Source organism: Acartia tonsa, chromosome 4, assembly GCF_053477335.1.
Source record: "Acartia tonsa isolate MP-2025a chromosome 4, ASM5347733v1, whole genome shotgun sequence".
NCBI classification, from domain to species: domain Eukaryota; kingdom Metazoa; phylum Arthropoda; class Copepoda; order Calanoida; family Acartiidae; genus Acartia; species Acartia tonsa.
Genome location: NC_137263.1, coordinates 56,729,451 through 56,752,987, shown reverse-complemented (window position 1 = coordinate 56,752,987; position 23,537 = coordinate 56,729,451). Strand labels below are relative to the sequence as shown.

The 23,537-nt window shown below is 34.7% G+C and overlaps 1 protein-coding gene across 1 annotated transcript in view; it reads right to left on the bottom strand.

Moving 5' to 3' along the window:
- Positions 1-23,537, bottom strand: part of LOC145315565 (uncharacterized) — a 50,923-nt gene that overhangs the window by 12,417 nt on the left and 14,969 nt on the right. The window contains exons 5-6 of the mRNA XM_080155547.1: positions 15,341-15,406; positions 8,001-8,114 (exon numbers count right to left, since the gene is read on the bottom strand). Of these exons, the coding sequence (XP_080011673.1) occupies positions 8,001-8,114; positions 15,341-15,406 (180 nt within the window). The remainder of the gene's footprint in view (positions 1-8,000; positions 8,115-15,340; positions 15,407-23,537) is intronic.

Below are 23,537 nucleotides of genomic sequence, written 5' to 3'. Positions count from 1 at the left end.
TTGGGAGGATCGTTTTTTATCTAACTGTGATAAATTTTGGAGCTATAACGGACGTACGTATTTGTCCTAATTGTAGAATAGCTTCGCTTTAAAGTCTATATAATAATTTTGTAGTAAGAAAAGTACAAAATAAAATAATAAATGCAGGAATCTAAAGGGAGAAGAAAATGGCTGAAAAATTGATAAACATCCCATATGATGATAAACAAAACTACCACTTCTGCAGATTACCATTGGTGGTTGAAACGTTTTGACACTCAACTTAATTTAGCCAACCAATCTTGATTAAATAAACGCTGCAAACTTGTTTTGACAACCAATGAGAAAACGTTGCTATAAAACTTTGGGGACTAGTGTAATAAACAGCCCAGTGTCCCCTCCCTCCCTGGATAAAATGTACAATACAACAAATGAAAACTTGTTATGTTAAATTAAATATACAATTTATGGTATGTTTCAAAAGGTATAAATTTAAAATATCTTGCTTGAATTTTTATATTATATTTTAGAATAACACAAGGATGACAACATCCATAAAAGCGAAGCTCTGAAACAGTAAGACAAACGAACATTAATATTTGTAGAGTGTCAGACTCAGAACTGAATAATCAGAATATAAATGTATAAAAGTAGAAACAAAATTGTAAGGAAATTTGTTGAAAAACTACGTTAATACAGGATATTGTTTAAGGACATACTTACATTTTGATGAAAAGTTAAAAATCAACATGTTTAAAATGGACGTACAGACATTATGGTCACAGTTATAGAGTTGCTACGCTTTCTAAATCGTACCTAACTACTACAGAAAACACCATGGAATCGATAGGACAATTTTAACCTATTTAAATTAACGAAAAGAGCTTTCTGTGACAGATGGACGGACCAACCCTAATTATAAAAAAGCTTTGCTTTAAAAAAAACAATGAGATAAAGATATCTTTCTAGCTTTTAAAATTTTCATCTTTAAAAAATGGGTAGTGGGGTCATTTTTTTAAAAGGGCGATTTCACTTGGGAGTGTGGTATACCCTCCCCAAAAATAGTTATAAACCTAAGAGAAGCTACATTGTAAAGAACCATATCAGTTCAGCGGTTTTTCTTGAGAGGTAGTTGGTATCCCCCCCCGCCCCCACCCCCACCTCCAAAAAATATTTTAAAATCTTTCCAGATCTAATGAAAAGCAACCTTGGAAATGAGAACGATATGATCGGTTCAGCGGTAAGCGAGATCCTTCGGTACAGACGGACTTACAAACACACACACACCCACCAGATATCCGGCCGAATAACGGTTATCCGGCATTAGAAATCAGCCGGATATCCTGTATCCGGTATCCGGCCAAAAAAGTATCTGGCCCAACCCTAGTTAAAATACTGTCAAATTAAACTTTAAATTGTAAAAATGAATGTTATTTAATATTTTAACTTCCTAAAGTGTGCATATGTTGTCAACCATGTTTTTAAGTTCATTAACATTTGTTAAAGATGTCATTATACTACAAACATTTAGCTATTAAATTAATGGATATAGAATATACGTGGATATTATTATGACAGGAAAAATTGTCGTCAATTTAGATTGTTATTTTATCTGTCATTTATTAGTCAGTTCGTCCATCCAGTATAAGGGAAGGGGATAGGGTAAAAGGGGGTGGGAATGACAAGTTTCCATTACTAAAATTTAAGAATTGTCCTATAGATTTCAAACATTTTATAACGTTTCAGGTAACAATACGATTTACAAGAAAGTCCACACGTCCATTTAAAATAGCTGTTTTTTTACTTTTTGTATTATAAAATTATCCTTTTCATCTGATATTTGACAAAACGATTCCTAAGACAACAAGGTCCAATATTATAAGCGAAGCATCTGTATAGTTCTAAAATGTAAGTATTTGCTGAACCGAAATAGTTCTCCGTTAAAGTGAGCTTCTTATATGCCTAGGGAAGGTTTAAACCTATTTTTGGGAATGGTATCTCTAACATTTCAAGAGAATTCACCCCTAGAACAAAATTACTCTCCACAAAAATTAATTTAGAACATGGGGGAGTCAATTTTCATCGCTCCACCTGTACTGCCCTCAGGTGTACAAAGATCCGAATGGTTGCAGTGAAGCTTTTTATAGGTCCAGGAAAGGTTATAACTAGAACAAATTAATCCCCCCCCCAAAAAAAAAATATGTACAATTTCTTTCCAAAATTGAAAATTCAAATCACCTCTCCTCCCCCTCCTGATTTCATTGATTTCGAAGGGAGTAGCCACTATTTGATATACTAGCGGCTTCGCCCCTAGCATCTAAGGGCTTTGCCCCAAGAGGTTTGATCAAACCGATTTTTCGTATTTTAGATTTAAAAGAAAAAAAGAAAGAAAAATTTTTTGGGGTGAAATTTTTTTTTAGGGGGGTGGGATAGTCGACCCCACTATTTTAATTTTAAAAAGAAAAATTTTTTTTGGGGGGGTTGGGGGTGTCCAACCTCCCCCCCCCCGGGACCTATGAGAAACTACCCTGTAAAGGAGAACCCGATCGGTTCAGCGGTTGGCAGGTTCCTTGGCAACAAACAGACATACATCGTTCTGCTTTGTATTAAAGATACCTACGTTTTAATTATTGGACTTAACTGTCCTTCAAAATTTTGTTGGAGTGGTAAAAGCGCTTCTGACTATGATTACCAAGTAATGATGAGTTTTTATTATAATTATTTTAATAATGTCAAACTTATTGACCTTCCCTAATATGAAAGTAAATAATTATATATGGCTTATTAAACACAAAAAAAACTACATTTTGAATGAAAATACTACAATTATTAAAATAACTTGGTATAACAACCATAATAACAATTTTTTTGAAAAAAAATATGTACACCTGGCGGTGAAAATCAAAACTAAAAAACAAATGAGAATTTAACCCTTTATAAACGATTTACAAACATTCAAATATCATTTTTTTATTTTGTCCATATACAAAAGTAACAGAATCTCTGAATGGCTGAAGACTAAGGATCTCGCTTAACGCTGAATGAACCGATACGTTTTTAAAAGCAAAGCTTTTCTATAATTAGAGTTGGTCCGTCCGTACGTACGTTCGTCCGTCACAAACAGATAGCTTTTTCCCGTTAATTTAAGCATGTTAGAATTGTCCTATCGATTTCAAACTTTGCATGGTGATTCTTGTAGTAGTTAGGTACAATTTGAAAAGCGTAGCAACTCTATAATCATTACAAGAATGTCCGTACGTCCATTTTAAACATGTTGATTTTTTTACTTTTTTAACAACTAATTTTTATGTAATCTAATTATCTGATTGATGTGATTTTTTGGTATGTTGATTCCTATGACAACAAAATATAATGTTATAAGCGAAGCAACTCTATAATCAAGTCCTAAAAATGTAAGTATATCCTCATATACATTATCCTGTATTAAGCAGTTTTTCAATAAATTTACTATCAATTTTGCTTCGACTCTTATATTAAATATTCTGGTAATTCAGTTCTAACACTATATAAGTGTTAATGTCCGTTTGTCCTACCCTTTTAGTGCTTCGCTTTTATGGATGTCATCATACTTGTTTCATTTACAGTGTAGGTTGATAAATATGTTGGGGAAGGGTCCACCACCCTCCCAAGAGAATATAAACTATGCGGTTTTCCTTTACAGTGTAGTTTTTTACAGTAGGTCCTTGGAAGGTTTATAGTTATTTTTGGGAGGAATCCACAAACAATCCCCCCAAAAATATTCCTTCCTCAATTTCTTTTTACTTTTTCTTTTTGAAACTAAAATAGAAGATAGAAACGGGGGGGGGTCGAGGCCTCTAGGGGTGTTGCCGCTAGTTATCTTTTAGCAGTAGATTATTTAGCTTATAATTATTTAAATTTTCATTTTCTATCAGTATAATTCGATGTTATATAATGTTATGTCTAGCATCGTATTATATCCAGTTTTCTACGAATATAAAAATGTACAATCATAAAATTAAAACCAGTTTTTAAGCCCGTGCCTTTGGGATCTCGGGTCTAAAAAAACGGGTTTTTTTCTTATAATTGTACATTTTGTATCAGCGGAAAGCTGTTTATAATACGATGCGAGAAATAACTATTAAAACATTCCTCATTTCAAAAGAGCATCTGCTATTGTATGATTAAGGTCCGGCCCTTAACCTGAGCGATATGCAGTGGGCGCTAATTAAAACACAAAGATTTTACGCATGAAGATACTTTTTAGTAATTTTTGTACGCAATTAATTGATATATTATTACTTGGATGTTGCATCAGATTTTCATTTACACTGATAAAATGATGCTAGCAGCTGATGCTAGCTTGTCAACATTCTAAACTTTTTCACTTAAATTTTTTTTATGTTTTGTTGTTATATTTAGTCGTAGTTTGTTAACCCTTAACAGTCGGGCCCCTTGCCGCACCTTAATCAGTCGGGTGGGGGGCGTTCAACGCCCCCCCCCCCCCATATTATCTCAATTCCTATTAGAGCTAGAGGGCTAAATTTTTTTTGTACAAGTCCCCTGTGTTATGATGAATTTCCGACCTCAAGTAAGTCTAAATTAATTTTCGCTTCCTTCACCCTTTTATTTAACAACCTTTGTTTTTAGGTCCTTTTTTACTTAAAAATTTCAAACGGCTGTAATTTTCTTATTTTTGAAGCTAGAAGAACAATTTTTTTTGCAGAAAATGTTTATCTTTATGTAAATTTTATATTTGAAATGTCAAAATATAAATTTCAGCGGCCGCAGCTGTACTTGGCAGCTGCCAGCCGCCGCAGTCGGCGGTCGGCGGGAAAACGGCGGTGGATCTTTATGAAATTTTAATACGTTATGTAGACATGTAAGAAAAGCTTAAGTTTAAAATTTGAAGTCTCTAAGTCAAAAATTGAGGCCACAGGAGCCTTTTAAAGATTTCTGGAGACCTGGAGAATCAGGACCTGCAGGATCATACCTGGAACCTGAAATTGACTTGAACACCTGTATTTATTATGAGGATGTACTACTAGAGGATATTTTAGTATTTTGGCAAGATAAAATACTTTGTTTAAGTCAAAAAAATATTTTTGCTCTTTACCTGGATGACCCTGCCAGGTTTGCTGGCATCCTGTGCCCGCCAGGATGGAGATATTCAAAAAATTCCAACTCTCAGTTATGTGTCATACCCAAACTTAAAAAGTCACGCAGTTTGGGCTCTTTATCTTTCACACACAGAAAATGAGATAGAAAAAACCGGATGGGGGGGCGTTCAACCGTTAAGGGTTAAATAGTGCGTTTATATAATTCTATCCTATTATATTTGTTTGTCCACAAAGGTCTATTTAACCACTGAACCCATCGAGTTCTTAGTTTTAGGGAAGCTTTACATAGGTTTTAGGCTATTTCATTTTTATTTTGTGTCTTAGGCTCTATTTTATTTTCATCAATCTCCTAAATGCCTAGGATCCATCCACTCGTTTTTAGAAAGATATGGGTCAAGTTGGTACCCTCCCTAAAATAGTTACAAACCTTCCCAGGACCTATGAGAAGTTACCCTGTAAAAGAGAACCACATCGTTTAAGCGGTTAGCGAGATCCTTAAGTACAAACAAACAAACAGACAAAGAGACATACAAACATTATGTTGCTTTATTTTAAAGATTAGTTGAAACAAACTTCGTTTATAAAGCGTATCTTTTCTGCAACCAACTATTGTTTGTACGTCAAATATTCAAATTGTACCTGTTCCATGGATATAAGATATATCAATATTGCTAATATGAACCTCATTTATTGGTCAATTTGTTCATCCAGTAGGAGTGGAGGGGATTGGGTAAAGTGGGTGGATGGGGGGTATCGTTATTTTAGCCAATTGCTAGAATTACTTTATCAGAGTACACAAAAATGTGATGCAACATCCAAGTAATAATATAACGATTACAGGGACGTCCAAGTGAGGGGGGAGTAAAAGGGATAATTACCCCCCCCCCCCCCCAAAAAAAAAAAAAAATTATTTTGGGGTGCCGTAGCTTCAGGGACAAGGGAAGTTCCGTCTGATCAACAATTCTATTAAAATCACGCAACCTAATCACGAAACCTTTAAAAGTTTTGAATGTTTGGGATGAGTCAACTATTATAAAAAAGGGTTTATAGTAAAGTAGATAAGGGTTTAAATTTGCTAAATCTCATCACTAAACCTCACTATTAAATAAGAAATTAGCAGACGATTATTCAAAACAAACAACAGAATTCTTACTAAACAATTCAAAAGTAGGGAGATTAAAAAAATATTATTAATTACTTCCTAAAAATAAAATCTTTAAATTTTTTTCTTTTCCATAATATTTGTAACTGATTAAAGACAAAAAACAAAATATTTTAATGAATTTTTACTTTGATGCATTTTCAAACACTTTTATTAACCCCTTAAAGCAAGTTAAGACAAAAGTTTCATATTGATTAAATAATTAAAATACATCTTACTTTAAAGCTCAAAAATAAAATTCATTGTTCATTACTTATTAAAACAAGGATGACAACATCCATAAGCGAAGCTCTGAAATTGAAGGACAAACAAACATTAACACTAGTAGAGTGTCAGAACTGAATAAACTGAATATTATTGCATATGTCTATACAAAATTGTAAGTAAATTTGTTGCAAAACTGATTAAATACATGTTACTGTTTAAGGGCATAATGACGTTTTTAAGACTTGATTGACTTGATTGAGATGCTTCGCTTATAACAATATACCTTGTTGTAATAGGAATCAGTATTCAAAAAATCAGATGACTAGGATAATTTTAACATACAAAAATTTGTTGTAAAAAATAAGCCTGTTTTAAATGGACATATGAACTTTCTGGTAACGATTATAGAGTTGCTGCGCTTTTTAAGTGGTACCTAACTGCTATAGGAATTAGCATGTAAAGTTTAAAATTGATAGGACAATTTTAACCTTTTTAAATTAACGGAAACAGCTAACTGTAACGAATGGACGTACGGACTTACGGACCGACCCTAATTATAGAAAAACTTCGCTTTTAAAAAATAAATAAACCTAAAACATAAAATACTAAATTCTATTTGATGAGCAACTTAATAACAAAAAAGCATATTGGTGCCTTTCTTTATATCTTTTGGTTTCCTTAATGCTATACCAAAAGAACTCCCGCCCCTTTGATCGTTTACAATTTGTTTTAATTAATGGTAGGGAAAGGGGGGATTCTGTGCTCTACAAGGCACTTTGGGGAAAACTACCCATATTTTAAGTTCTGTAAAAAGTTTGTAAATTGTTAATATTCGAGAAGATTAGTTTTTTTATGTTCAAGTATTGCAGGACATGATAAATTATTTTATGATTTCAGGGAAGCTCCTTATTTACATTCCCTATTTCGCCACTTCCCTCCAACTTGTTCCGCAATTAGAGGCAAGATGTTGTCAAGAAATACCAAATTAAACCACAACAAATATTATACAATGTATGATTTGGAAAAGCATAGTTATGTAGTTCAGAATTTTATTGCTAGATGTCGTAAAAACTTTTTTTATTTTTCATTTTTAGATGAGATAAATATTCAAACAATCTTAAATATTTTTCAAAGTATTACAGCGCTCCACTTTTTGGGATTTTCAATTAATTTTATTCACTATTTAACATATAATTTACGAGTACAGTCTATGATTTAGATAAAATATTTAAGAGATGTAAAAATCTTTACTTATCTCTTCCAAATCGAAATTGAACATGAAACTAATCTCTGACAATCATTTATTCATGGCTCTTAGTAAAGTAAGCAAAAACTGATAAAGTAATACTTGAGTTTCATATCAAATTCTGCCAAAAGTTGCTTAATCTCATCATCTAGTTTTAACTGGATATCTATGAAACCAGCTCTATAGCATTGTTTGCCAGAATAGCATTCCCTTGTCCCTGCGTAGCTTGAACGTCCTTGTCTCTATGATATAAAGATTACCCCCCCCCCCAAAAAAAAAAGCTTGGACGTCCTTGAGATTCTATTACCTGTTCATCTTCTAGTGCCTTTATTCTTAGTTCGTACTGTTTCAACTGAATTTTTGTTTTCTTAAGTTCTTTACGAATTTCTGTCTCAGACGTTTTGGGGTCTATGCCGTTTTCCTAAAAAATGTAATTTAATTATATCAAGGATGACAAAATTTATAAAAGCGAAGCACTTCAATCAGAACGCTTTTATAGAGTGTCAGACTTTATTAATTTGTACGTCTAAACATAATTATACATAAATTTGTGTCAAAATTGCGTAAATTCAGGATACAGTTAAAGGACATGCTTTAATTTTTAGGATTTAATTACAGAGATGCCGTGCTTTTACCGTGTTGTCCTAGGAATCATCATGTAAAGTTTTAAACCGATCGGACATTTCTACCATGACTACATTAAAAAAAAGGTAAACGTTAAGCTTTTAAAAAGTCTAGATGGGTAATATCTTAAATGGACCAATAGAGGCCGGGTCAATACACCAACCTCGATTTTGGATTAATATGGCTGTCAAAATTCGTAAAAGTGTGTCAAAATTGCAGCGTATCTCTCCTGCAAATAATTGTCCTATTTGTACGTTATTCTTGTCTTATATTTCTAGGAAACTGGATTAGTTATTAATTGGATATTACACATAGTACATGAAACTTGTAGCCGGCTAAAATAACGATTCCCCCATCCACCCCCTTTACCTAACCCCTTCTCTTCTATGGATGAACGAACTAACCAATAGGTGAATTTTTCCCATTTATCCATTTCTAGGAATTATATAAAATTTTCAGGTATCGTCTTTCTTTTTCCGCTTCCCTTTCTCAAAATTTGATAAGAAATCTCTGTCAATATCCTTTTAACTTTATTTAGACCTTTCCAGGGGGGCATTGTCCTGTTTATTACACCTGTCCCAAAGTTTTATAATAACAATTTCTCAATTGATGAGTTTAAAACTTTGAGTAGTTTTCTTGAATTTAGATTGTTTGGTTCATTAGATTGAGTGTCCAAACGTTTCAACCACTAATTGTAACCTACAGAAGGGGTATGTTCGTGTATCATCATTGGGGATATACATCAATTTATCGGCCATTGTCTTATCTATTTTCAATTAAGGGACATAAAACATTAAATTTATAAGCATAGGGTACTTTTATCTAATCCTAATTAGTTGGTACAAAGGTACAAACTAGCGGTAACTAACTTGTACAACCACAAGTTGACCTCATTATTAATTAACAATCATCCTATTTTTTTCTAGCTTTCAATTTAAGCCCTATTACTGAAGTCTAAATTTTGTTTTTCATAATTGGGGGAATACAACACTTAATTATAGGAAAAATATTATATAAAGATTAATGAATCAAAAGGAAGGTGGGGGAGGGGGGTTAAAAAATAACCCAGATCACCAAGTAGGGAAATTGCCAAACATTTCTTACATAATTTCTTTACGTCGCTTTTTATACTCAGACGTGTTTTTAAAAGCGAAGCTTCTCTATAATTAGGGTCGGTTCGTCCGTCCGTAACGGATAGCTTTTTTCGTTAATTTAGGCATGTTAGAATTGTCCTATCGATTTCAAACTTTACATGGTGATTCTTTTAGTAGTTAGGTACGATTCAGAAAGCGTAGCAACTCTATAATCATTACCAGAATGTCCGTACGTCCATTTTAAACATGTTGATTTTTTACTTTTTTAACAACAAATTTTTATGTGATCTAATTATCCGATTGATCTGATTTTTGGTATATTGATTCCTGAGACAACAATGTATAATGTTATAAGCGAAGCAACTCTATTATCAAGTCCTAAAAATGTAAGTATGTATTGTCCATAAACTTATTTATCCTGTATCAAGCAGTTTTTAAACAAATTTACTTACAATTTTGCTTCGTCTCTTATACTTTTATATTCTGATTATTCAGTTCTGACACTATATAAGTGTTAATGTCCGTTTGTCCTACCGTTTCAGTGCTTCGCTTTATTGGATGTTGTCATCCTTGTTTACATAGAAACAAACTTTCTGGGAAAAAGTTAATTTGTTAAAATTAAAACATTTTGTACAATTTAGTAAAATATCCTTACATAAAAGTAAAAGAATGACCGTATGTCTGTCCTACCGTTTCAGTGCTTCGCTCGTTTACATAGATACAAACTTTCTGGGAAAAAGTTATTTTGTTAAAATTAAAACATTTTTGTACAATTTAGAAAAATATCCTTACATAAAAGTAAAAGGATGACCGTATGTCTGTGTGTCCTAAGGGATCTTGCTAACCACTGAACCGATATGGTGCTTCTTTACAGTGAAGCTTCTCATACATCTTTTTAAACTCTATATTTTGGGAGTTTTTCTCCACCCTCCAAATTGCCCATAGCCCCTATCCGCTAGTATCTTTAAAAGCAGAATATAATTTTAAATTAAATTTTTAGAGTATCTTCGCTTCTTAAAAAATAAAATTTCTCTATCCAAGTTATTTCTGACTGAAAACATATGATTAAGTAAACTATGTATTTAGGCAGAAAAAATAGTTGCCCAATGCTTTTTAATCGTCATATGTACGTAATAAATTTTACGTTTATCTTCTGAAATGTTTTGATATTGAACAACACATTTTAATTTAAGGAGAGGGGGGACTGTTACAACAAAGATCTAAAGGGGTAAGACAATTGCAGATAAATTGATGTCCATCCCCAATGATGATACACAAAATTAGCCCTAGTGTAATTAACTGATTGAAACGTTTGGACACTCAACTTAATAAACCAACCAATCAAAATTCCACAAGGTCCCAAATGTTGTTAAGCCAACCAATAAGATAACGTTATTATAAAACTTTGGGGACAAATGAAATTATTATGTATATAACTATTCATCTATAGTCATTTTTAAGCCTTGTACATTTTTTTGCCTTTTTTATACCTAAAAAGCTGTAGTAGTAGAAAAAGTCAATGTAAAGTTCATTTTTACTTGCTTGGGAAATTCCCTATGATTCATTCAGCACATATTTAGACTTTATTCATTTGCTGTTAGGGGGGATAATCTAGAAAATATATTATATTTTCTTTACATGGAGGTGTATTCTAAAATTTTTTACATAATAGTTTTTTATTATATCGCATAGCTTTCGAATAAAAGAAGGTGTATCAACTTTTTTTTTATAGCTAGCCGGTTCTTTTAGTAAGTAGTAGATGTAAAATTTTTCATAGAATTCAGATATGCAATCGGTTTTTTTGTAGACCTCTTATTTTTAAAGTAATTTAAGTTTTTTTAAAAAATAATTAAGTCGGTTTTAAGGTACTAAAACGCAACAAAATAAAAGAAGAAAATGGCCATTAAGAACAAAAATAGTAAGATCTTTAATTTGACACCTTTCTTTTAAAATTCTGTTGAGTAATTATTGAAAAAATCTATTTTTTTAACCTCGGTTTAATAAAAACTTTAGACCTAAATATTTTCTCAAACAGACATAAAAAACATGGGTTCATATATACCTTTAGAATCAGAAAAATATTACGAATCCATTGTAAGCAAAATTGAAAAAAAGTAAAAAAATTAAAAATTAAACAAATGGCCAATTGTATTTTTTGTTCAGGCAACACTATCGTCTTCCCTTTTTTACCCCCTCTTTACCCCCTTCCCATTTTTATACTCAATTCAAGAATTAAGACGTTGCCTGTACAATATAATATGATATTTTCATATAATTCCTTTTATTGTAGTTTATATACTATATTGTAAACTTTTTTTTATCAATTTTGCTTACAATGAATTCGTAATATTTTTCTGATTCTAAAGGTATATATGAACCCATATTTTTTTATCTGTGAAATAATAAAATTAAGTTCAAAGTTTTTATTCTCGTGGGTTTAAAAAAATCGATTTTTTCAATAATTACCTGACAGAATTGAAAAAGTAAGGTGTCAAATTAAAGATCTTACTATTTTTGTTCATTATGGCCATTTTCTTTCTTTTTTTTGTTGCATTTTAGTACCTTAAAATCGACTTAATTTTTTTTTTTTTAAACTTAAATTACTTAAAAAATAAGAGGTCTACAAAAAAACCGATTGCATATCTGAATTCTATGAAAAATTTTACATCTACTACTTACTAAAAGAACCGGCTAGCTATAAAAAAAAAAGTTGATACACCTTCTGATAAAACCAGTTTGTTAACCCTTGGGGTTGTAGGCTCGGCCTAACAAAACTGGTATTAATTTTATGATTTTTATGTTAAAATTCGTAGAAAACTGTCTGTAATAAGATGCTATACATGATTCTTAAGTATGACTGAGAATCTGTTCTAATCTAGCGGATATTAATCGGTTTAGAAGCCATACTAATCGGTTAGTGGGGCAAAATTGTTTTCGAGAAAAATCCTCCAAAATCACATTAAAAATCTACAAAAGTTAAATAAACCATGGAAGGGTTATTAACATAAGATTTTATTTATTTTTTGTAGATTTCTAATTTGATTTTCGAGGATTTTTCTCGAAAACAATTTTGCCCCACTTAATTACCGATTAGTGGGGCAATTTTTTTAAGAATCCACCTCTGGGATAGGTTTTTTTATGTGTACTTAAACTTTTCAGGTTAATATTTCATTTAGGGAGGGAGGGGACATTTAACTGTAAATTATACTGGTACCCAAAGTTTTGACCTGTAAATTATACTGGTACCCAAAGTTTTATATCCAATTCTATGTTAATTGGTTGGTTCCAAACAAGCAGTGTCCAAACTTTTCAACCAATAATTTAAATCTACGTAAGGGAAAGTTTTATTTTTCATCATAAGGGAAGTATATTAATATATCATCTTTTGTTATTAGATGTTATTAGAATTATTTAATTTAAAATATTTTTTTGAAAACAAAATATATATTTTAGCATTCACATCCAAAATTGTTTACTTTTTGTATATGCCTAAAATAAACAGTGTGGACTTGTTAATCAAAAAGTTTTAGCCGTCTACTTGTCTGCAAAAGAAAATAATTTTATAAACAAACGGTCAGACAAACAGTACTAGATAGATAGATTGTAGACAAAAATGACAACATCCATAAGTAGCGAAGCTCATTTTTGATGATATAAATAAAAGACAGACCAATAGACCGAGGTATTTGTATTATCATTAACTAAAAACTAAACAAAAGCCACATTAATTTTAACTCTGTTGTAGTTATTTATCGCATACCGTATTATATACAGCTTTCCGCAGATATTTAAGTGAAAAATCATGAGCTTAAAGCCAGTTTTGTTAGCCCCAGGGGGAAAAATTGTCTTTAATACATGATTTTCTGTCTTTCTCAGAACCGGTTCCAATTTAGCGGATATTAATCGGTTTCAAAGCCACTCTGGAAATATTTAGCCCTGATTTTTTTTTTGTAAATCCGTGAATAATAGGTTTGCCCTAAATTTCGCAAAGTATACACTACAAGTATTTATTTCAGGGATAAGACAATGGACAGTAAATAACTGTACCCTCTAATTATGAAATTATGATCAACATAATCACCCCTTATGTAGATTGAATACTCTTACTTTGTACATAGCAATTATACAGGGTGCGCCACATAAAACCGGACTTTTTTTAAACGGTCATAGCGTCAAAACTACTTGACCAATCAGGACGCTTGACCCCACTATTAAAAGCTTAGGTAATGACCTTTTAGCACAAAAAAAAGTTTGGACGAAGATGGGCTCGTACTCCGAGCTGGCCGCGCTAATGTTCAACAAGGCAGATTCGAAATGCGCTGGTGATATAATCTGGATTCTCGACTATGGCCGTCTAAATCGGACCTCAGCCAATCAGTAGATGAGGTAGAGTTATGCAACTTGCTGGGGATACTGTTAGATACATAAGTAAGACACTAGAAAAGACTAGAGCTCTCTATCTAAAATGGCTTGGCTGTAGTACTCCGGCAAAGTGAAACGTGACAGATTTAGAGATGTCAAAAACGTCAAAAATCGTGAAAATTTCTCGGTTCTCGACGTTAAAGACCCATATGGAACTTAAAAACTCATTTTAGACTATAGATTGCGCCGACAACCCTAGCTGAATCTTCATGCCATTTCCAAAAAGGTATAGAACGTCATTCTAGCTTATCTGTGAATCAAATAAAGGCCTCCGTGTCAAAGGGTAGCTTGAAATTTGGGTGAATTTGGATCCTGCTGTTACTCACAATTCTAAGGAAATGGGGCCTCCCAGCAGCTTGATCTTAATTCGATGGACTTTTGGGCCTGGAGCTACTTTGAAGCATGTACCAATAGACGTGCTCATACCACAAAGACCTCCCTCATTGCCACTATCAAGGAGAACTTCGCCAGCTTGGACAGGTACATTTTGACCTGGGACTGGCGGCGTTTGAGGAGGCGGGTAGAGGCGGTGATTGATGTTGGCGGCGATTTTATTCAATGATCTAATAGTCATATACCTAGTTTGCTTCCCAGTTTTTAAAATTTAATAAAATCTTTAAAATTGACGATTTTATGTTCATTTGTTTACAATTTAGAAAAAGTCCGGTTTTATGTGGCGCACCCTGTAAATCAGTGTTCTCAACCTTTCTTTAAAAAATGGCAGAATCGATTGAGTTCTCCATTTTAGGTGAACTTCACATAGGTCCCGAATTAGTTTTTTTTTATTTTGAATTTCAGTCTACGGATAGTTTTATGCTAGCTTTCTGATTTCCCTTCACTTAATGCTAAGAGAGCAGCCAAACTAAAAAGTGACTGAGTCCTTACTTTTGAATAAATTTGATTTCGGTTGCTTCTTCATCCCTGAAGCGTGCAAATTTCAAAAGACACAGAAATCTCTGCAAAAGGTTTTTGCAAGAACATTGTTTGTTGCTAATTTGAAATAGGTAAATATAGATATAAATTGCTAATTTGAAATAGGTAAATATAAATATATTTTGAAATGTCCGTCTGTCCGTCTGAAAGGTATAGGGGAAAACGTGATTTTCTCAACTCTTTTTTAAGATAGACGCCTCAAATTTTCAGGGTTTAAATAAGTTCATATTCTTCATATTTTCACCAAATTTTATTAAGATTCTTCAATTGCGTGAGGTGCTAGATCGATTCCTAGATTTTTGAGTTTTCATGAATTACTCAACTCCTATTCAAGATAGACGGCTTAAATTTTGAGGGATTGAATAAGTTCCAATTCCAAAAATGCCCTAAAACCTTTTTTAGATGTTGACACCTAAGTTTTTAAATAAAAACTAAAATATTTTTTTTGATGTTCTATTAATTGTCTTTAAAAACGAAGAAAAAAGCTATTAATCATTAAATTCTAATAATCATTAAATTCTGAGTGAGGTAAAATTGCTTTCAAAAAGTTCTTATAAAAAACACACTGTATTACCTTGACAGCTGCTGCATAGCTGACAGGACCCTTACTGGCACCCTCACCTGGTGGCTCAGACTGACTCTAAAACAAGAACAAAAATAATATAAGACAAATCATTTAACCCTTACAGATCGGAGTTTTTTCAATCTCATTTTTTTGTAGGTAAGATGGAGAGCTATGGGTAGCACCAAAATTAGAAAAAAATTCTAAATAAATCTTAATTTCTACATTATGACTTTTGTGTATAAGGTAGAAACCTAATTTTTTTGGTGAATACATAGATATCAATGACCTTCTGAGAAAAGTGGTGTTATGACCGTTTGACCGCTCCCTGACCGACTTTATGACCAATTTTTGTCCGGCTTTTATTACAGACATATATCATGAATATCGTGGCTTCTATTACAGCTAGAGACCTATACTTTTTTTTGGTAAATCCTGGAGCCACAATAAACAGATGAAAATATTAATTGGAGCCGCCAACCGCCGTTTTACCGCCGTAACCGCCGAAAATGGCGGTTTCCGTTATTTGCCGTTTTTCGGCGATTATCAGAAAAAGTAATTTTTTTGTTATGAAAAATAAAAGTTCGTCCGAAAATTTGGTCATCCTAGCTGCAAAATTGGCCGCTCTACAGCTGTTTTAAAATTCAGCGGCTAAGGAGCGGTCTAACCGCTATGACTAGAAAAAGTAATTGACGTATGAGGGGATGTACAGACAGACTGCGAATACGAGTATAGAGTAGCTCCGATACAATTTAATAATCAATAATCTAACAAAGTATTTCTAAAAAATACACATTTATTAAACATATAAAACTGGTTAGAAATAGGCAGATTAATGGGATTATTATTATAGGATATATTTATTATGATATATATATTAAAGGCTCAGACGTCCTGTTTCTTAGTTAGGTAAGAAACGACGTACTTAAACACGTGGGAAATATAGATACCGCCAGCCTAGACTTATAGGCTTGTATCTAACCAAGTGCAGACGGGAGGAAGCGTATTCACTCTTTGGCCTGCAACAATCAACTAGCCCTCAACACAGCAGGATGGAGTATGGTGGCGGTTACAAGTGGAGGTCTGACTCAGCCAGAGAGTATAAGAATGTGAACAGGGATAAGGATACATAAACTTGGGTGTTGATTACCACACTTGCCCCCTCTGAGGGAATATGAAATATTCCCTCACAGTTGACCAGCACGCCGGCTTCTGCGGGTTGATGTGGTACTCGCAGGTTCTTCGATGGCAGCCATAGCCCTCTCTACGATATCCACAGGATTAGGTTCAGCGGGAGTAGGATTTTCTGGAGCTGCTGGAGGCTCTGGAGCAACAGCATTTTGGAGGGCTAACATGCCCTCGCAGGGAGCCGTGGCTACTGGATCTTCAGAGGCAGCGCCAGCCTGCGGATTAACAGGCAGATCAATTCCAGAAGGAAAGAGCTCATTGATTTGATTATCGAGCTCTGTGTCGCTGTTTTCCTCTGCAGGATCCAGGATCTCTGGATTGCCTTCTCTATCGGTGGGCCTGTACTCATCAGAGCACTCAGAGCCGCCATAATGGGAGATCAACTCAACTCCATCATCATCTGGCCGGGGTACGTCCCCAGCGGGAAGAGACGCCTCTATTGGTGCCACATTCTGCCCAGGTACATTCATTACATTACAACGAGTATTAATATATTTAATTACCCTGTCGGAGTTTTGGTCCAACAGTCGACTAGTGGCCTCAATAACCGTGGTCATTCGTGATTTTAACTCAACGGTCGAGTCCTCAGAGACGGTGCGAATTTTGTCGCGCAAAGTTCTGCGGTTCCGCAGTAATTCTGCGGAAATTTCAATAAGGCGCTTGCCATGTTGTATATATGCTTTCTCAACAAATGAAGCATTGCTAGCAATTTTAGTTTCCAGACTTCTCTGGAAGGGGAGAAGAGCTTCCTCCATTGCTTCTTTTACAGTGGAGGATAGGACTTTTTTCCATTCCTCAGCGGTCACCCAAAAAGCCTTAGGCTCACTTTTATTTTCTGCTAATGTTTCTTTCTTTTTAGGGGGTAGTGGAGGCGGTTGAATTTCCACCTTAGCCTTTTTGGCTACTGGCCCGCCGCTGCTTGTTGGTGTTGGCGGACGTTTTTCTACCGCTTTTGGGGCAGATTTTACGGCGACTACCTCCAATTCAGGTGAGGCATTACGTTTTGGCGGCGATTCCACCCGATTTTTTTGCGGTTCCCCTCCCCTATTTTGTTCCATTAGAGGCCTGGTTCTAGACCTGGCTTTATCAGAATATTCGTTGGCTTCTAGGTTTTTAGCCTGCCGCAATTTTTCTTGCAGGTCTAGGAGTTCCTTTGGAACCTCTTTTCTCGCTTGGCGGTAAACGTGGATTGACTTTGAGACGCATTGCAATTCACTGAGGTTTTCAGGGTTGCGCGGCGGTTTTACCCGCGGCTGGTACCTGTTTTCATCAGGTTCATAGTAAGCTTCCTCAGGGCCGCCCTGGGGATAGCCATGATTGCTGTCATAGTAATAGTCCTCTTCATTGTAAAAGGGTGCCTCTTCATATTCTCGACGGTATGAAGAGTGACCGGCCCCATGGGAGTGGTGAAAACCCCTTGAAAAATTCCGCCTGGGATATCCTAAAACAAAAATAATAAACTTAAAATTAAGGGTCATTAATTCCTTATACCGAATAAGGAAATATTTTTACAAAGACGACCTTTAGGGACGACAATTTTATAGGTATATATGCTTGATACAGGTCGTCCGTTTTTGAGGGGATTAGTTTTCCCCATTATTTGTAAAATCCCGCAATTCGTGCGTTTCACTCGTACCTCCTTCTTTGTACGCGTGAATTTTGGTGCAGGCTAATATGTAGATAATAAAAGCGACGCATAATAACGACCCTATTCCTGTAAGGATGGCTGCTACTACAAGCACTATATGATACCAAGTACTGGATAGAAAATCAACCACCTTATGATACGTTTGAATAAACCAGGAGTCAGTTATTTTTACTTCAAAATTATTGGAGTCTGCGGCAAGTTGGCTGAGGTATAATTCCTCGGCACTTTCTGAGAAATTAGTTTTTTCTAGGCTTTGCCAAGAATGATATAGAAATAAGCTAATCGGTTTATCCATAAGATATTGATTTACATTTAGTATTTGCATACCCTGCCCTTGATTACCAAGGAATTTTCCTTGGTACAAATGTAAGAAAATTGGATTTTCGGCACATTTAGTCGGGGTTAAATGGGTGGTATTAACCAATCTGCGTGAAAATGGGGATATTCCCATAGTCTTATTATTGACTGAAACCGAAAAATGATCCACAAAACAGGGTAAATTTTCTCCCAAAGAAACATTGATTTTAAGACTGTCGCACTGTATTACTAAATCCAGCTCACCGAGCGCCCTAACTAGTTTTTTACGATGAGTCTGAATACTGCTTTTAGACAGAAAATGGTTCTGTAAACAGCGAGTTTCGGGGACAATTAATTTGTTATATTGTTGGTAGGAATAGAAAATCTCTAGTGGTAGCATATCATCTTTTTCTTTAGAGTTTAAGAGTGGGAAATATGGTTTTATAGCATTTGTGAACCATATCATTAAGTTATCAATATTAGTTTTGTAATAAAATAATTCGGGAATTAGACTTTCAAAATGTTTTTTATCTTTAAGTTCTAGTGCTAGAGTAATTTGGGGATCGATCACTAGATATTTTTGGGTACCCTGTTCTCCTTCAAATGTAAACAATGAAATGTTAAAAATGTCTACCGTTCGCCAAGGAGAAGTGAATTTTTGTGCGCTATCAGTTTTATCATCTGAGATAATTCTATCATAGCCTAATCTCAGATTGTGATCTAAACAATTGTTTCCCACCCAGTGACTGCCCAGGTAACAGCCCGCTTTTGTTTGTAATAATTCAACAGGCTCAGCCTGGACCCCTATTTGTTTTTCCTCAAATGTCCCAGGGATAAAAATGCCGTTAATGTTTACGCCGTTCCCCTCGCAGGCGGGGTCGATGCCGTTAAGGATGTTGTTGGGGTAAGTAAGTGTCCCGTTTACCAGGAAACGCGTGTATGACATCTGGTGTTCATACACTGAGACTGATTTTCCTTCAAAGTTAAATATTTTAGTTTTGGACATGGTGTAACAGTCTTCATAAGTTACGAGGTTCGGTATCTCAACGAGTGCAGGAGCAGCGAGGTGTATGTGGCTATATCTGCCACAATACCAGTAATGAGTACTGGTTCGGAGGTGGCAACGAATTCCAGGTATAATTTTTCTTTCAACCTTTTGCAGCAGGTGAAATTGTTTTTGTTCAATATTAGTAATATTAAGAAACGCAGCGCATTCAGAGATTTTCAAACGCGGATTTTCGTTTGCTACACATTGAGTCGCATCTATTTGTATTATTTCGGACGCATTTGATTTTGCCAAAATAATAAAAAGCCCCAAGAATCCCAAAATAAATTTACCTCGAGCTCCTGGTGCCTTTGCCAAATGATGCTGCATTTTATTTTTATGTTTTTTGTTTTTCTCTGAAATATGTTAATTAGTTAGTTTTAACATATATTTTTTTTTGTTTATTTTCGTTATAATACATACGTAAATTAAGCTATATACATTTGCCACCTTGGTTTTATATAATACATTTATATACATTTTATTTTTTCCTTTTAATTGGGTTATGCAGTCCGATTTGGACATGTATGCGGTTATCCCCCCCTTGTGACCTAGTTTTTCTTTCTTCTTCTAATATATACTTTGGTACTATGCTTTGTTTGTTAACGTTAATAACCTTTTCAGGGCTGGATTGTTTGGGTCTTTGTGCAAAGAAAGAAGCCTCGGACGGGACGGTTTCTTCCAAGAAACTATTTTCGACGTGAATTTGAGGACCGGATGACCGATCTGCGCCAGGGGGTTCTTGGTCTATGGGCTGTGACTCAAATGGTGAGTTTTTTTCCATTATATCCCCTCCCCCATCACAATCCACCTCCCCCTGGGGTAAATCCTGACTAGTTTCAGGGTTTCCTTCTATAAAATCGTCACCATCGTTATCTAGGTAGGTAAAATCGTCATTTTCCATACCTTTATTATCGTTTAATTCGGTTTGCCCGGTATTATCTATTCCTAAGGTTATTTCCTCAGACGGGACGATTTCCTCAATAGGAAAGACGTTAAAGGAAAGTGTTTCCCCCAATAATTCTACTTTAGAATCAATTTTCCGTATTTTATCTCTACTAACAACTTGGTTAGTTTTTATTGGATTTGATCCAAAGGGACTGAGCTCAAAAAGGGCCTCTGAGAATTTTTTTGTTACAATAAAAGGACCCCCATAGAAAGATTGCAATTTTTTACTGACCCCTATTTTGACTAGGTTAAAAAATGCAAAAACCACGTCGTTAACGAAAAGGGGAGATGAAGCCTTCCTAGATTTATTTTGAAACTCTAAATAAATCTTAGATTTTTTGGAAACCTGTGCAATAATTTCTTCCAAATTTTTTAGGTAGTTCAAGTAAGATCTGCAGTCAATGTCCTGCCTCTTCTGCAAGATTGGAGAAAAGAAATCGAGATTGAGAGTTGGTTGCCTACCGAACATGAGGTAATAAGGCGTATACCCCGTTCTTCTAGACGTACTAGAGTTAATTACAAAAGTGGTCAAGGCTAATTTTCTTGCCCAGTCTTTACTTTCAAATCGGTCATCGGATCTTAGACCTGCATAAATGCTTTGATTATGCCTTTCACATGGGTTACTATTAGGGTTTCTTGGGGGAATAAGTTTAGTTTCGATACCTAGTTCATCCATAACCTTTTTGAAAACTTCCCCAGTAAAATTTGTTCCCCTGTCACTTCTCAATGACCGAAATAAGCCGTAGATGGGTACCACCTGTTCAAGGATGACCTTCACCGTGCTTTCCACGGTGGCGTCCTTGATGGGGTGGGCGATAATATACCTAGAGAATAGATCAACCAGTATAAATATGTAACGGACATGTTGTCCTTGAAAATAGTTAGGGGTTAAAGGACCGATAAGGTCTACTGACACCTGGCCAAAAATCTCGTGACTAATGGCTGAATGGGTGATAGGTTGCTTGTGTTTAGGTACCTGTCCTATTTTTCTTAGGCAGGTAATACAATTTTTAATGCGTGATTCGACAAATTTATTAATTCCTACAAGGAAGAATCTTTCATTTATCTTGCGTGTTGTTTCGTTAACCCCCTTGTGACCTATACTATTATTATGTGCCAATTCAAAAACTTTATTATATAATCCAATGGGTACGACGGGTCTTTCAATGAATGTTCCATTGCTAAGAGGTTGTCTAAATATTATAAGTCCTTCCATAACGTATAAATGTTCTATTAATTTAAAAAGGACCTCTTTCCGGCCGGTTAGTTCAGCTTTTTCAAAGCTTGACAACTTCTTTTTTTCGAATATCCACCTACGAATTTCAGATAATACTTGATCTTTTTGTGTTTCAGATTGCCAAACATTGTTCACACCGACTTCAGAAGCCGAATGTAACTCAAAAATCTGGTCTTGGTATGGGCAATCCTGTTCATAAGGATCCAAGGTAAACGAGCTAGTACATTTTTCACAATCGGTTTCCTTATGTTCTTTGCATAAAAATTGCCCTCTAGATAAATTATCGGCATTACAATGGTCCCTACCCTTTCGATGAATTACTGTAAAGTCAAAACTTTGGATGAAGTAAATCCATCTTACAGTTACACCATTTATTGTTCCTTTTTGCCATTTTTTGTAATGAACTAAGGAAATCGAATCTGTACGCACAATAAAGTTTCTGAATCTTAAATAATGAAGAAAGGTTTTAAGAACAAATACTAGACATGCTAATTCACCTTTATAACTTGGATAATTTTTCTCTGCCCCGTTACATTTTTTGGAACATATTCCAATAATTCTTTCTACCCCCCCCTGATTTTGGCTGAGAATTCCAGCGAAATAACTCGTAGAAAAATCTACGTCTACTATAAAGGGGTTAGGATTATCCCACTGGGGGTAGCCTTTACTTATAGAATTTGAGAACATATTTATGAAATTTTCCCAATCTTTTGATAGGGAATCGGTCCATTCGATAATTTTATCATTTCTGTGTTCATCTAGGGTACAAGAATTTTTCGCATAGGATGGGAAATAGGCCCTATAATAATTGGAGAAGCCCAGGAAACGCTGGAGTTCCTTGCCTGTCCTGGGCCTGCTCCAATTTTTAATTTGTTCTAAATATTCGGGGTTCATTTTAAGTCCTTGGGAACTGACTATATGACCTAAATATGTACATTCGGATGTGAAAAATTTACATTTGGCTAGATTTAACTTAAGTTTTGCTATTTTTAGGACTCCGAAGAGTTTTCTGAGATGTTTCAGATGTTCCTCAACATTCTTTGAGAATATAATAAGATCATCAAGGTAAGATATTATAAATTCATATAAGCCAGGGATAAGGGTTAGGACTTTGTCCATCAAGTGGCAGAAAACACTTGGCGCGTTACACAGTCCAAACGGCAGTTTCTTAAAAAGATACTGCCTGTTAAGGGCTGTGAACGCGGTCAAGTGTTTACTTTCCTTCGAAATGGCTAGCGCATGGAATGCGCTAGTCAGATCGAGGGTGGTAAATACATTACCAGTGCCTAATTTTTCTAAATTATTAGAAATCAGGGGAAGGGGCCAATTAATTTTTCGTGTTACACTATTAAGCGCACGAAAGTCGATAACGAACCTAAGCTTGCCTTCCCCCCCAGCCGTCGGTTTTTTCTTTACCGCAAAGATTGGGGAGGACCACTCGCTGTAGCCCTCCTCAATGACGCCCCCCCTTAGCCAATTTTCAATTTGTTCTTTTAATTTGGCTTCGTATAATGGGTTTAACTGAATGTTTCTAGCTTTAATAGGTTTAGCCCCGGGGATCAAGTCTATTTTATACTGTAAGAGGTCACAGTTACCGATATCAGCATCATCAGCCGAAAATATATCAAAATGATCAAGGCATAATTTTACTACCTTTTCCTTCATCCCTGGGTTGTTTTTGATAAGATCACTATTTTCTAAATCTAATTTTTCTTTAATGAATTTAATTCTTTTAAGAAGTGTAGTTCCTGATAATTCATTTATTTGATTAATACTTTTATTGCAGGAATTTGGGGGATCTGATTCGAATTCAAAGCAATATCCAACTTTAACGTTATCCAATAAG